Source organism: Melanerpes formicivorus, unplaced genomic scaffold, assembly GCF_026170545.1.
Source record: "Melanerpes formicivorus ecotype bairdi unplaced genomic scaffold, bMelFor1.0.p_v2 SCAF_54, whole genome shotgun sequence".
In the NCBI taxonomy this organism is placed as follows: domain Eukaryota; kingdom Metazoa; phylum Chordata; class Aves; order Piciformes; family Picidae; genus Melanerpes; species Melanerpes formicivorus.
Genome location: NW_027142406.1, coordinates 3,635,847 through 3,651,926, shown reverse-complemented (window position 1 = coordinate 3,651,926; position 16,080 = coordinate 3,635,847). Strand labels below are relative to the sequence as shown.

The following is a 16,080-nucleotide window of genomic DNA, read 5'->3' as shown; positions in this document are numbered from 1 at the left end:
ACCAAGCACCCCATCAAGTCTCCTTCTGAACACCTCCAGTGACGGCAACTCCACCACCTCCCCAGGCAGCCCATTCCAATGGGCAATCACTCCCTCTGTATTGAACTTCTTCCTCACCTCCAGCCTAACCTCCCCTGGCACAGCCTGAGACTGTGTCCTCTTGTTCTGGTGCTGGCTGCCTGGGAGAAGAGACCAACCTCTGCCTGTCTACAACCCACCTTAAGGTAGTTGTAGACAGCAATAAGGTCTCCCCTGAGCCTCCTCTTCTCCAGGCTAAGCAACCCCAGCTCCCTCAGCCTCTCCTCACAGGGCTGTGTTCCAAACCCCTCACCAACTTCGTTGCCCTTCTCTGGACTCCTTCCAGCAAGTCAACCTCCTTCCTAAACTGAGGGGCCCAGAACTGGACACAGGACTCAAGGTGTGGCCTAACCAGTGCAGAGTACAGGGGCAGAATGACCTCCCTGCTCCTGCTGGCCACACTCTTCCTGATGCAGGCCAGGATGCCATTGGCCCTCCTGGCTGCCTGGGCACACTGCAGGCTCATGTTCAGCCTACCATTGACCAGTACCCCCAGGTCCCTCTCTGCCTGGCTGCTCTCAGCCACTCTGACCCCAGCCTGTAGTGCTGCATGGGGTTGTTGTGGCCAATGTGCAGAACCTGGCACTTGGATGTGTTCAATCTCCTGCCCTTGGACTCTGCCCATCTGTCCAGCCTGGCAAGGTCCCTCTGGGTGAAGTGACTCTGGTTAAAAAAAAAAAAAGAAGAGAAGCAATAACCCCCCACCCTGGAAATGGCTTTTCACAGCTGCTCCTTTTCACAACTCCAGTGATTACTGAGTTACAAATCTGTGGGGTTTATGAACCTTATGTCCAGGGAGCTGGTTGAGGCCCCTTCCCTGGAGATAGTCAAGGTGAGAGGCTCAATGAGCTCCTGGGAAACCTGATCTAGTTGAGGATGTCCCTGCTGACTGTGCAGAGGTCAGACTGCATGACCTTTGGAGGTCCCTTCTGGCCCAGACTATTCTATGATACAGGTACAGAATACAGAATTAACCAGGTTGGAAAAGACATTGGAGGTCATCCAGTCCAACCTATCACCCAACACCATGAGGCACAACACCATGCTAGGAAGAAGTTCTACACAGAGGGAGTGATTGCCCATAGAAGTGTGCTGCCTGGGGAGGTGGTGGAGTCACCATCATTGGAGGTGTTCAGGAGGAGACTTGATGGGGTGCTTGGTGCAATGGGTTAGTTGTTTAGGTGGTGTTGGATGATAGGTTGGATGCGATGAACTTGAAGGTCTCTTCCAACCTGGTCTGGTCTGGTCTGGTCTGGTCTATTCTATTCTATTCTACTAAGTGCCTCATCCAGACTCCAAGCACCAAGCACCCCATCAAGTCTCCTCCTGAACACCTCCAGGGATGGTGACTCCACCACCTCCCTGGGCAGCACATTCCAATGGCCAATCTCTCTTGCTGGGAAGAACTTTCTCCTCACTCCAGCCTAAACCTCCCCTGGCACAGCTTGAGACTGTGTCCTCTTGTTCTGGTGCTGCTTGCCTGGGAGAAGAGACCAACCCCCACCTGGCTCCCTTCATGTAGTTATAGACAGCAATAAGTCCTCCTCTGATTCTATGAGTCTATGAAGGCTAAATGCCTCCAGAAAGAAAAAACTCATCAGAAATGAGCTTGAGAGGTTCTGAAGTCTCTTTTGACTGGCAGCAGGAGCTGCTCTGGCAGGAGTTAAATGGTTTGTCCTACAGCAGAAGAGAAGCCACATAGGAACCTTGCCAAGGGTGACCCTGGCAGCAAGCTGGCAGGCTGCCTACTGAGGGAGCAGATGAAAGAGTACACTTCTCATTACTGGCACTCCATCAGTTAGGGGATGCTTCAGTTTCTGGAGGTTATTGCTTGGTGGGGATCTGGGGAGAAGAGAGCTGGGGAATTGCTTTTGCTGGAAATGTGCAGGCAACATAGAAACTGTATTTTGCTTTAGAAGTGTGACTGTTCCCAGCAGCAGTGTATCAGTATTCCCTGGAACAAGCAGTGGGAAGGGAAAGCAGGAAATGCATAGGCAACAGACCAACAGCCCCAGATTATTGTTGCAGTGTGGGATCTAAGAGCTTATGCTCACAACAGTGGCTCCTAGCTTAGATTTGGGGCAATTTACCTGAATTTTCTTTGAAGTGTTTTGCTCAGGCAATAACAAAGCAGAAAGAGAAGGAGCTTAATAAACCTGTGTCCTGTCTCAATCCTTGTTGACAGTTCAAGAAAGGCAGAGAACTGCTGGAGAGAGTCCAGTAGAGGATGCTTTGGGGACTTGAGCATCTCCCCTGTGAAGAGAGACTGAGAGCCCTGGGGCTGATGAGTCTGCAGAGGAGAAAGCTGAGAGGGGATCTGATCAATGTCTATCAATATCTGAGGGGTGGGTGTCAAGTGGAGGGGGCCAAGCTCTTTTGGGTGGTGCACAGGAATAAGCCAAGGAACAGCAGGTACAAGCTGGAAGAGAGAAAGTTTCACCTTAACATGGGAGAAACTTCTTTGCAGTGAGGGTGCCAGAGCCCTGGAGCAGGCTGCCCAGAGAGGTTGTGGAGTCTCCTTCTCTGGAGACTTCAACCCCACCTGGATGCATTGCTGTGTGGCCTACCCTGGGTGATGCTGCTTTGGCAGGGGGGTTGGACTGGATGATCTCTGGAGTTCCCTTCCAACCTCTAATGTACTGTGACACTGAATGGTGAAACATCCTGTGCAACCCCTGAGAGCTGCACAACTCTCACTCTGCTCCTTGGTGCATAAATACCAAGGTCAGATCTCAGCCTCAGCTTTCTGCATTGGTAGCATTTTACACCATGTATGTGCCAGTGCACCATTATTGATGACAGTTGTGCTAGAGCACAAATTGCTGTAAAGACACCAAAGGCTCTGGTGAGACCCCACCTGGAGCACTGTGTCCAGTTCTGGAGCCTCTGTTGCAGGAAGGATCTGGAGGTGCTGGAAGGTGTCCAGAGAAGGGCCACGAAGATGAGCAGAGGGCTGGAGATTCTCTCCTGTGAGGACAGACTGAGGGAGTTGAGGCTGTTCAGTCTGGAGAAGGCTCTGAGGAGACCTAATTGTGACCTTCCAGTATCTGAAGGGGGCTACAAGAAAGGTGGGAAGAGACTTTTGAGGGTGTCAGGGAGTGATAGGACTGGGGGGAATGGAACAAAACTAGAAATGGGTAGATTGAGACTGGATGTTAGGAAGAAGTTGTTCCCCATGAGGGTGGTGAGAGACTGGCACAGGTTGCCCAGGGAGGTGGTGGAAGCCTCATCCCTGGAGGTTTTGAAGTCCAGGCTGGATGTGGCTCTGGGCAACCTGCTGTAGTGTGAGGTGTCCCTGGCCATGGCAGGGGGGTTGGAACTGGCTGCTCCTTGAGGTCCCTTCCCACAACAAATCTAACAATTGTATGATTGTATGAATATTGCTCTGAAGGAGTGATGATAGTGCTACCCAGCTGTGGGGCATCTTCAGTGTGCTTTCCCTCCCTGCCTTTTAGATGCTGCAGACAGAAGTTTCTCTTATTGCTACTGCCGCTGCCTCTCCTGAAACCATTGACCCATGATCCCAATCTAAATTTCTTAATTAGATCATCTTATAAAAATATGTAATTGGTATTCCCTTCGTTGCAAAATGGAGATTAGGGATGTGTTGAGATAAAGTAATCTTTGGAGTACAAGGAAAGGGCATTACATAAAGAAGCAGCCCCTAGCTCAAAAAGATTTAGCATTTGAATAACCATCAGTCAGCTCTGTGTGTGTGTAAGGGAGACTTAGCTAATCTAGTTGGTATTAAATGTGAGTGAATGCAAATGCCCCTACAAAGGAAATTAAAAATGATATCAGGGGAGCCTGAGAAATATTGTAGCATGTGGATGAAAGAAAAAACGCCTGAGAGAAGTGGGGGTTTTGGTAATCTCTCTGCATCTGTGAACTGCTGGACTACAAACATGGGTACAAAATAAGAGAGGCAACAGGGAAGGGAGGTATGGAGGAAGGAAAAAGGTGGAGAAAAGCTTTTCCACTCCTAGCAAATCATTCTCTTGCACAGCAAAGCCAGCAGTCATTTCTGGGGTTTGTTCTTGTTTTGCTTGAGACCATGGGAAAGGCAGACAATTGGAGGAGATCATCCACCTGTCACTAAGGCAGTCTCAGCCAGGCACCAGTGGTGTGCCCCAAGGATCAGTGCTGGGCCCTGTGTTCTTTAATATCTTTATTGATGATCTGGATGAGGGCACTGAGTCCATCATCAGTGAATTTGCTGACGGCACCAAGCTGGGGGCAGGAGTTGATCTGTTAGAGAGTAGGAGAGCTCTGCAGAGGGACCTCGACAGGCTGGGCAGATGGGCAGAGGCCAAGGGCAGGAGATTGAACACATCCAAGTGCCAGGTGCTGCACATTGGCCACAACAACCCCATGCAGAGCTGCAGGCTGGGGTCAGAGTGGCTGGAGAGCAGCCAGGCAGTGAGGGACCTGGGGGTGCTGGTTGATGGCAGGCTGAACATGAGCCTGCAGTGTGCCCAGGCAGCCAAGAAGGCCAATGGCATCCTGGCCTGCATCAGGAACAGTGTGGCCAGCAGGAGCAGGGAGGTCATTCTGCCCCTGTACACTGCACTGGTTAGGCCACACCTCGAGTCCTGTGTCCAGTTCTGGGCCCCTCAGTTTAGGAAGGAGGTTGACTTGCTGGAGCTTGTCCAGAGAAGGGCAACAAAGCTGGGGAGGGGTTTGGAGCACAACTTGAAGTGCAGCAGTCTTAAGGAGTGTTTTAATAGACACAAATAATATTCTTTGTGGGTTGGCTTTCGTAGAAGACATTAAGTAAACCATATGGAGGATGACAAGCTTCATAAAGTGGAATTTGAGATGCTGTTTGACATTAATGAATAGTCTGTTGGTTAATGAATAAAAGTGGATGGGGATGCACACAGAATCCCTGTGTACTTTTATGTTGCTCCACTGTTAGCTGAGAAGTGCTGTAAAGGGCTTTGTGAAATGATCTATATGGAAGAGGAGAAGGCTTTAAGGAGACCTTACTGTGGCCTTCCAGTATCTGAAGGGGGCTACAGGAAAGCTGGGGAGGGACTTTTGAGGGTGTCAGGGAGTGATAGGACTGGGGGGAATGGAAAAAAAATAAAAATGGGTAGATTGAGACTGGGTGTCAGGAAGAAGTTGTTCCCCATGAGGGTGGTGAGAGCCTGGCACAGGTTGCCCAGGGAGGTGGTGGAAGCCTCATGCCTGGAGGTTTTTGCAGCCAGGCTGGATGTGGCTGTGGGCAACCTGCTGTAGTGTGAGGTGTCCCTGCCCATGGCAGGAGGCTTGGAACTAGATGATCTTTGAGGTCCCTTCCAACCCTAACAATTCTATGATTCTATAAGTATCACAGGGTCTTAGAAACAAAATTCATCCTGCCTGTAAGGAATTCTGCCTCGTTTTTAGATTGCTCACCCAATATGATTTTGAACAGCTGCCCTTGGATTCTAAGATCCCTGTGAGAAATGTGTTGACTCTGTAGCATTTCAGCAATCTAGCTTTCCAAATGAATGGCAAACACTCAAGGCTCTCCTAGTGACAAGCCTATGGTATGTCTGACAGATGAAATTTTGAGCTGTTTCTGGGGGAATAACTAGAAAATATTTCTGTGAAAGCATTGCCAGAGAATCACAGAATTGTCAGGGTTGGATGGGACCTCAAGTATCAGCCAGTTCCAACCCCCCTGCCATGGCCAGGGACACCTCACACTACAGCAGGTTGCCCAGAGCCACATCCAGCCTGGCCTTCAAAACCTCCAGGGATGAGGCTTCCACCACCTCCTTGGGCAACCTCTGGCAGTGTCTCACCGCCCTCATGGGGAAGAACTTCTACCTAACATCCAAGCTGAATCTACCCATTTCTGTTTTTTTTGCCATTCCCCCCAGTCCTATCCTTCCCTGACACCCTAAACAGTCCCTCCCCAGCTTCCTTGTAGGGAAGGCCACAATTAGGTCTTCTTGGAGCTTTCTCTTCTCCAGACTGAACAGCCCCAACTCCCTCAGTCTGTCCTCACAGCAGAGCAGCTCCAGCCCTCTGATCATCCTCACAGCCCTTCTGTGGACACCTTCTAGCACCTCCAGATCTTTCTTGTAACAGGGACTCCAGAACTGGACACAGTGCTCCAGGTGGGGTCTCACCAGAGCTGAGTAGCGGGGGAGAATCACCTCCCTCAACTTACTGGCTTTGCTTCTCTTGATACAGCTGAAGAATGTGATTGGTTTTCTGGGCTGCAAGTGCACACTGCTGCACTTCTAGTTTGACAGGAGTGAGACACATTTAGATCTGTGAATGCCTTGCTGTAAAAGCATTCAAATTTGGCTTTGGGAGAACTGCAGCTTCGTGGAACTCTCCATTTGTTTCCTTCTCTGAAGCAGCACGGACTTGCTGGCCTGGTTTTATTACTGCTTTCAGTCAGAGAATCACAGTGATAGGAAAGGTGGCAGCAACTTGATATATATATATATATAGTATTTTAAAGTGGGGGGAAAAAAAATGTCAGCCTCTGGAGATCTGATAGGGTAAAAGCTTGGGAAGAGAAAAATTAGTGTGAGATAATTAAGTATCCACTTGTTTGTCACTCCCATCCTTGCTAGAAGACACAGCAGCATCCAGGCAAGATCAATAGCAGCCTTGTCGAGCTGTGTCTTTCAGCTGTCTCTTTAAGGTCAGAATCTGTTTTAACAACCTCCCTCCTTGTCTGTCTCTCCTAAGCCTCTCAAGAAAATTATTTGTACCTTGTATTGCTGTGACTTCTGAAAAATAAAAACATAAATAAGGAAGCTCTGAAAACCTTTCAGTTGGAGAAGTGAGACACTGTGGGGTGTACGTAGTAGCAAGAGAGCTCAGTGTTTGCAGAGGAGGATGCTCATGGCACTTCCCTTTTGAAGTATGAGAAGGCTTTGGGAAGGAAAACCAACCCAGCAAAAACCTCCAAAAAAAGCCAAACCCAAACAAAACCAGAGAAGGGCAACGGAGTTAGTGAGGGGTTTGGGTTCCTGTATCAGGAAGAGTGTGGCCAGCAGGAGCAGGGAGGTCATTCTGCCCCTGTATGCTGCACTGGTTAGGCCACACCTCGAGTCCTGTGTCCAGTTCTGGGCCCCTCAGTTTAGGAAAGAGGTTGACTTGCTGGAGCTTGTCCAGAGAAGGGCAACGAAGTCGGTGAGGGGTTTGGAGCACAGCCCTGTGAGGAGAGGCTGAGGGAGCTGGGGTTGCTTAGCCTGGTGAAGAGGAGGCTCAGGGGAGACCTTATTGCTCTCTACAACTCCCTGAAGGGAGGTTGGACTTGGTGATCCTGAGGGTCTTTTCCAACCTGAATGTTTCTGTGAGTCTGTGTGATTCAAAATGCAGGTTTGGAAACTAGCTCTAATTTTAATGACTGAAGGATCTAGGGCTTTTTAGCTTGAAAAAGAGGAGGCTGAGGAGAGGAGACCTCCTGGCTCTCTACAGCTACCTGAAAGGACATCGTGGAGAGGTTGGTGCTGGCCTCTTCTCACAGGTCATTAGTGCTAGAACAAGAGGGAATGGCCTCAAGCTGCCACTGGGGAGGTTCAGACTGGACATTAGGAAACCTCTTTTCAGGGCAAGAGTGGTCAGGCATTGGAATGTGCTGCCCAGGGAGGTGGTGGAGTCCCCAAGCCTGGCTGTGTTTGCAGGTGGTTTGGCTGTGGTGCTTGGGGCTGTGGTTTAGGGGTGAGCCTTGCAGAGTAGGGTTCTGGGTTGGTCCTGAGAGTCTTTTCCAACCTGAATGTTTCTGTGCTTTCTGTGAACATCACAAAAAAAAGACATGCTGCTACCTAGCTGAAGAAATGTATTGGCATGCAGGAAGCAGTGCTGCTTCCTCTGGGAGGTTTTAATCAAGCCTCTTGTCCTGATTGAGATGCAGTGCTCAAAAGGGAGAAAAAAAATTATCAACAAAATAAGAAGAAAAAAAAAAAACCCAAGCAGAGCATTTTTCAAGCAAACATTTGTCAGTGTATCTCATGCAATTACCCAGCCAATAAATCAACACAGTGTGTAAGTGCTTCAGTCATGGTGTAAATATCTTAATGACTGGAAACATCTCCACCCATGAATAATTTAGACCTGTATGATTCTTCTCTTTTTTCTTTCCACATCCATGCTTTACCTCCACATGATGAACTAATCTTTCTCTGTCAGGGAATGTGCCCTTGATTATTGCCTTCTGATTTCTCTTCCTTGTGTTTATTTTCCACAGTTAGACACAGTCCATTTCTTCTCCTCTGGTTCCTCTAATGCAGTTATCTTATTTATTCATCCTGTCTGCCTTGGTTTGCCTTCCCTGTGCGTTTCAGCTGGCACCTGGGAAATAACACAAGGGCACGAGCTGGTGGTGCATTTCTCAAGTAACTCTGGAGCAGCATCTTGAAAGATTTACTCATTCTCAAGAGAGGTTTGCATTTAGCTGCCTTTCCTCAAGGCAATCATGACAGAAAGGACTTGTGACAGACCAGTAACAAGTTGAGCTTTGCTGGATCAATGTGAATTCAGACCTTTGTTGAGGTAGGGATGACAAACGTTTGGAGCCTTCTTCCCCTGTATTTGCAAATGTCAGCCTGTTGGCAGCTCTAGAAACCACTGGGCATTCTGGAATGAATTGTTTCTCAGCACAGGAATGGGAATTGGGAATTGTTTAGTCACAACAACCCCATACAGTGCTACAGACTGGGGACAGAGTGGTTGGAGAGCAGCCAAGCAGAAAGGGACCTGGGGCTACTGGTTAATAGCCAGCTGAACATGAGCCAGCAGTGTGCCCAGGTGGCCAAGAAGGCCAATGGCATCCTGGCCTCCATCAGCAACAGTGTGGCCAGCAGGATCAGGGAAGTCATTCTGCCCTGTACTCAGCACTGGTTAGGCCACACCTTGAGTCCTGTGTCCAGTTCTGGGCTCCTCAGTTTAGGAAATATATTGAGACTCTTGAATGTGTCCAGAGAAGGGCAACGAGGCTGGGGAGAGGCTGAGGGAGCTGGGGTTGCTTAGCCTGGAGAAGAGGAGGCTCAGGGGAGACCTTCTTGCTCTCTACAACTCCCTGAAGGGAGGTTGTAGCCAGGCAGAGTTTGGTCTCTTCTCCCAGGCAGCCAGCACCAGAACAAGAGGACACAGTCTCAGGCTGCACCAGGGGAGGTTTAGGCTGGGTGTCAGGAAGAAGTTCTACACAGAGAGAGTGATTGCCCATTGGAATGGGCTGCCTGGGGAGGTGGTGGAGTCACCATCACTGGAGGTGCTCAGGAGGAAACTTGATGGGGTGCTTGGTGCCATGGGTTAGTTGTTTAGGTGGGTTGGATTGGTTGATGGGTTGGACACGATGATCCTGAAGGTCTCTTCCAACCTGGTCTGGTCTATTCTATTCTATTCTATTCTATTCTATTCTATTCTATTCTATTCTATTCTATTCTACCTGAGGGGAGCTTGTAGCCAGGTGGGGGTTGGTCTCTTCTCCCAGGCAACCAGCACCAGAACAAAAGGACGCAGTCTCAAGCTGTGCCAGGGGAAGTTTAGGCTTGAGGAGAAAGTTCTCTCCAGAAAGAGTAATTGGCCATTGGAATGTGCTGCCCAGGGAGGTGGTGGAGTCCCCATCCCTGGAGGTGTTCAGAAAGGCATTGGATGTGGCACTTGGAGCCATGGTTTAGTTAGTCAGGAGGTGTTGGGTGATAGGTTGGATTTGATGATCTCTGAGGTCTTTTCCAACCTTATTGATTCCATGATTCTCTGAATTGTTAAATTCTGCTTTGCTGCATTGTTGATTTGGCTGTATTCTAGCCACTGCACGCAGCTCCTCTTACGACTCTTAGCCAAGGCAGCCCAGACAGAATTTTGCTCATCATGACCTTCTCTAGTTACTGGAGAAAGACAGGTGGCTGCTGAGGGCAGTTCACAGAATGTTACAGAATGTTAGGGGCTGGAAGAGACCTTGAAATGTCATCTAGTCCAACCCTCCTGCCAGAGCAGGATCACCTAGAGCAGGTCACACAGGAACGCACCCGGGTTCATCCAGCTTTGAAGCTTCAGGCAAGGCTGCTGTTGGGTGCACTCTCTTCTTTGTATCACAGTTTAAAGTGTGGTGCAGATTTGTGGAGCAGCTTATTTTGGTAGTGCCTGTGGAAGTTCAGCCTTTAAAAAGTTAGTCCCAGTTGGGCACAAAAATGAATCACTCAGATACAAAATATCTTAGCTCTCCTCAAACCCTAAGGTTTCTAACTGGAGGGGGGGAGTAAAAGACAGCAGGAACATAAGAATGGTTTCAAGTTGTGGTGGGGAAAAGGAATTCTATAATTATTAACTGATGCTCTGTTGTGTGTTTTATTGCATGTTATTTCATCCAAGCATCTTTTTTTTCCCCCACTCCATGTCTACAAGCCGTTTACCTGCATTACTCTCTTAACTAGGAAGAAGACCTCAGCTGAGTGTTAGTTAACCAAGTTCCCATTCAATTTCTTGTATCAATGAATCACAGAATTGTTAGGGTTGGAAGGGACCTCAAGGATCATCCAGTTCCAACCCCCCTGCCATGCATTTACCTGCATTGCTCTCAGAACACCTCAGCTGAGTGTTAACCAAGTTCTCATTCAGTTTCTTGTATCACAGAATTGTCAGGGTTGGAAGGGACCTCAAGGATCAGCCAGTTCCAACCCCCCTGCCATGGGCAGGGACACCTCACACTACAGCAGGTTGCTCACAGACACATCCAGCCTGGCCTGCAAAACCTCCAGGGCTGAGGCTTCCACCACCTCCCTGAGCAACCTGTGCCAGTGTCTCATGCATCATCAAAGCTTGTTAATTTTGTACAGTAAAACTCATTTCACAGTCTTTATCTTCAATTACATTTTGACTGAATTTTTAGCTTTAAGACTGAATAGTATATCAGATCTCTCTCTTCCTCCATGCTTTGAAGCCCAGTTGCAGTTCTTTTACAGCTTCAATCTCAGGAACTCCTGCAAGACATCACAGTTGAATCTTTTCTTAGTATTCTTAAAGCAGCATCCAGTGCTCTGAATATTAATCCCTCCTGTTTTGGTAACTTTGCTCCAGCATTAGTCCCCTGAAAGGGTTTGTCTGGCCCTGGAATAGGCTTCCCAGAGAGGTGGTTGAATCACTATCTCCAGAGGTGTTTGAATTATGTATCACAGTCTCACAGTATCGCCAAGGTTGGAAGAGACCTCGAGGATCATCGAGTCCAACCTGTCACCACAGACCTCATGACTAGACCATGGCACCAAGTGCCACATCCAATCCCCTCTTGAACACCTCCAGGGATGGGGACTCCACCACCTCCCTGGGCAGCACATCCCAATGATGAATGACTCTCTCAGTGAAGAACTTTCTCCTCACCTCCAGCCTAAACTTCCCCTGGTGCAGCTTGAGACTGTGTCCTCTTGTTCTGGTGCTGGTTGCCTGGGAGAAGAGACCAACCCCCACCTGGCTTACAGCCTCCCTTCAGGGAGTTGTAGACAGCAAGAAGGTCTCCCCTGAGCCTCCTCTTCTCCAGGCTAAACAATCCCAGCTCCCTCAGCCTCTCCTCCCAGGGCTGTGCTGCAGACCCCTCCCCAGCCTCCTTGCCCTTCTCTGGACACCTTCAAATGTCTCAATGTCCTTCTTAAATTGAGGGGCCCAGAACTGGACACAGGACTCCAGGTGTGGCCTAACCAATGCAGAGTACAGGGGCACAATGACTTCCCTGTTCCTGCTGGCCACACTATTCCTAATGCAGGCCAGGATGCCATTTGCCTTCTTGGCCACCTGGGCACACTGCTGGCTCATGTTCAGGCAGCTGTCAATCAGCACCCCCAGGTCCCTCTCTGTTTGGCAGCTCTCCAGCCACTCTGACCCCAGCCTGTAGCTCTGCATGGGGTTGCTGTGGCCAAAGTGCAGCACCTGGCACTTGTACTTGTTGAATGCCATCCTGTTGGACTCTGCCCATCTGTCCAGTTGGTCGAGGTCCCTCTGCAGAGCCCTTCTGCCCTCTAACTGACCAACATCTGCCCCTAACTTGGTGTCATCTGCAAATTTGCTGGTGACTGACTCAATGCCCTCATCCAGATCATCAATGAAGATGTTAAAGAGGATGGGGCCCAGCACTGACCCCTGGGGAAACACACACAGATCCCAGATGTGGTGTTGAGGGTCATGGTCAGCCCCAGACTTGGTAGAGTTAGATAATGGTTGGACTCTATGATCATATTAAAAGTCTTTTGCAACCATTCTATGACTCTATGTCTTTGTTTATTCTTTTTTTCCCCTCCCTTATTCTGAATGTGAGCACCTCCCAAAGCTTCTGATGTCACTTTCTTTGTCTCAGTCTTTTGTTCTTTCCTTAAAGGACACCTTTGCTTCCTATGTCTTGCTCCACTAATACCAGTTGTTGATTGATGAGTATCGGTTAGTAGGACTTCTCAGGCAGCCTCCAGAATATACTTCACCCTTACCACTGCCTGCTTTGTTTTGGCATTTAGGAAGCAGCCTGATGTCTTTTTTCTTTGTTCTGTCTAGCTCTTGTCTCTCTTGGGCATAGTTCCTCACCCCCATCGTCAATCACGACCGTTGCTGCCTCCTGGTTTTCCGCTGTCTTTTGTCAGCGTTGGTCGTTTACTCTCTGTGCCCTGTTGCAAGGCAGTACTTCATCCCCTGACAGGATATTACAGGAATCTTCTGAAGCTCCTCACATGCATTTTCCTTTGAAGTCCCACTATGTCTACCTGTCATGCCTCCTGCACTTTCACCATTTGCTCCAAAATGGTCCTTTCCTTTTTGGGAGGGCTTTCTGGGAGACACCTTCTTGCCCTTCTTCATTTGATCATTGTAGCTGTTGTCCACAGGCTTTGCCTTCCTTTTCTGATAATTACTTTAGGAACCTTCTTTAACCTATTCACCTACTCATTTTCTTTGTTTTGGTTTGGTTTGATTTGCTTGGCTTTGTTTTCCAGATAATTTCATAGAATCATAGAATCTACCAGGTTGGAAAAGACTTCAGAGATCATCAAGTCCAAACTACTATCTGATACCTAACATCTCCTGACAACTAAACCATGGCTCCAAGTGCCACATCCAAGCCTTATTTGAACACCGTCAGGGATGGTGACTCCACCACCTCCCTGGGCAGCACATTCCAATGGCCAATCTCTCTTGCTGGGAAGAACTTTCTCCTCACCTCCAGCCTAAACCTGCCTGGCACAGCTTGAGACTGTGTTCTCTCATTCTGGTACTGGTTGCCTGGGAGAAGAGACCAACCTCTGCCTGGCTACAGCCTCCCATCAGGTAGTTGTAGAGAGCAAGAAGGTCTCCCCTGAGCCTCCTCTTCTCCAGGCTAAACAACCCCAGCTCCCTCAGCCTCTCCTCCCAGGGCTGTGCTCCAGACCCCTCCCCAGCCTCGTTGCCCTTCTCTGGACACATTCAAGTGTCTCAATGTCCTTCTTTAATCGAGGAGCCCAGAACTGGACACATTTTGCACATATTCATTGCATTTCATATTTCTAGAGTTTAGTTTGCTTGTATCTCTAGCTTCTTTTGCTTCTCAGCTACTATTTTCTACTTTTTTAATTAATTCTGTTTCTTCAACATGCCAGTTTTAAAATTCCAGGTAATTATTACCTTCAGGTGTTCAAGAGAGGGATTTGCTTAACACATCCTGCTTCCCTGCCCTGGTCCATCTTTGATTCTGACACAGTCAGAAGCTTCCAGACATCCCAGACTGATGATGATGTTCTTGTTTTTTGTTTCCAACATTAAGAGCTGCTTCTTGACACCTAAACTGACAGTGTTATGGAAGTTCTCTAAGTGATATGTTGTCTGGGTAGAGGAATAAAGTAGCCACAGAGGTTTCAAATGGGTTCTCCTCCCCCACTACTCTGCCCTGCTGAGGCTGCATCTGGAATATTGTATCCAGTTCTGTGCCCCTCAGCTCAAGAAGGACCTCAGGGAACTGCTTGGAAGATTCCAGCACAAAGCCACAAAAGTGCTGATAGGAGTGGAACATCTTCCTCATGAGGAGAGCCTGAGGGAGCTGTGGGCTCTGGAGCTTGGAGAGGAGGAGACTGAGATGTGACCTCATTGCTGTTGATAAAGATGTGCAGGGTGAGTGGCCAGAGGCTGGAGCCAGGCTCTGCTGGGTGATGCCCAGTGCCAGCACAAGGGGCAGTGGTGGAAGCTGAGGCAGAGGAAGTTCCATGTGAACATGAGGAGAACTTTTTTCCCTGTGAGGGTGACAGAACCCTGGAAGAGTCTGCCAGGGGGGCTGTGGAGTCTCCCTCTTTGGAGATATTCAAACCCACCTGGATGTGTTCCTGTGTGATCTGCTCTGGGTGCTCCTGCTCTGGCAGGGGGGTTGGACTGGATGAGCTTTTGAGGTCCCTTCCAGCCCTCGAGATTCTGTGCTTCTGTGAAAGTATGAAAATGGCCTAAGTGCCGCACTGGCACCATACTGATCTTTTGTTGTCTGATTTCAACAGATTCAGTAGCAACAGCGTCTGGCCCGCTGCTAGTTGAAGTTGCCAAAACTCCTGGTGCTGCTCTTGGGGTTGCACTATCTACCTCGATGTGCTGCAACAAACAGGTCATTGTCATAGACAAAATCAAATCTGCGAGTATCGCGGACAGGTGAGTGTGACACAGGGCTGGCACTGCAGGTCCATACATCCATCTTCTTTTTGTTTCCTTCTGGATTGGTTTGAGAAGAACCCTTCCCTCCCCCACCCCACCCCCAACCTCCCTTCCTCTTCTCTTTTTTTTCTTTTTTAGATAAAATTGACCATATGCTGAAGGTTGCAGGTCTTAAAATTCCAGGGCACCCTTTACTTCAGCTCATTCATGGAGACATAATGACATAAGCCAGCCCCCATGTACTCCACCATTGTCTGCTTGCACTATGCAACTCAGGGGTTGAGAGGTCTGCTGTGACTATGAGAGTGGTGGTGAATGGTGCCACCTCCAGCTGGCAGACAGGCACTAGTGGTGTACCCCAGGGATCAGTGCTGGGCCCTGTGCTCTTTAACATCTTTATTGATGATCTGGATGAGGGCATTGAGTCCAGCATCAGTAAATTTGCAGATGACACCAAGCTGGGGGCAGGAGTTGATCTGTTAGAGAGTAGGAGAGCTCTGCAGAGGGACCTTGCCAGGCTGGACAGATATCCAGAGTCCAAGGGCAGGAGATTTAATACATCCAAGTGGCAGGTGCTGCACATTGGCCACAACAACCCCATGCAGAGCTACAGGCTGGGGTCAGAGTGGCTGAGAGCAGCCAGGCAGAGAGGGACCTGGGGGTGCTGGTTGATGGTAGGCTGAACATGAGCCTGCAGTGTGCCCAGGCAGCCAAGACGGCTAATGGCATCCTGGCCTGCATCAGGAAGAGTGTGGCCAGCAGGAGCAGGGAGGTCATTCTGCCCCTGTACACTGCACTGGTTAGGCCACACCTTGAGTCCTGTGTCCAGTTCTGGGCCCCTCAGTTTAGGAAGGAGGTTGACTTGCTGGAATGAGTCCAGAGAAGAGCAACAAAGTTGGTGAGGGGTTTGGAGCACATCCCTGTGAGGAGAGGCTGAGGGAGCTGGGGTTGCTCAGCCTGGAGAGGAGGAGACTCAGGGGAGACCTTCTTGCTCTCTACAACTCCCTGAAGGGAGGTTGTAGCCAGGTGGGGGTTGGTCTCTTCTCCCAGGCAACCAGCACCAGAACAAGAGGACACAGTCTCAGGCTGTGCCAGGGGAAGTTTAGGCTGGATGTTAGGAAGAAGTTCTACACAGAGAGAGTGATTGTCCATTGGAATGGGCTGCCTGGGGAGGTGGTGGAGTCAACATCATTGGAGGTGTTCAGGAGGAGACTTGATGGGGTGCGTGGTGCCATGGGTTAGTTGTTTAGGTGGTGTTGGATTGGTTGATGGGTTGGACATGATGATCTTGAAGGTCTCTTCCAACCTGGTCTGGTCTATTCTATTCTGTTCTGTTCTGTTCTGTTCTGTTCTGTTCTATTCAATGTGGTGCTGTGGCAGGGACTAGTATTTAAAAGAGCAAACAAC

At 49.2% G+C, this 16,080-nt stretch overlaps 1 protein-coding gene across 3 annotated transcripts in view; it reads left to right on the top strand.

Annotated features, from left to right (window-relative positions):
• GRIP1 (glutamate receptor interacting protein 1) overlaps positions 1–16,080 on the top strand; it is a 310,370-nt gene that overhangs the window by 223,847 nt on the left and 70,443 nt on the right. For all 3 annotated transcript variants that reach the window (XM_068160947.1, XM_068160945.1, XM_068160948.1), the window contains exon 8: positions 14,523–14,670. In XM_068160947.1, the coding sequence (XP_068017048.1) occupies positions 14,523–14,670 (148 nt within the window). The remainder of the gene's footprint in view (positions 1–14,522; positions 14,671–16,080) is intronic.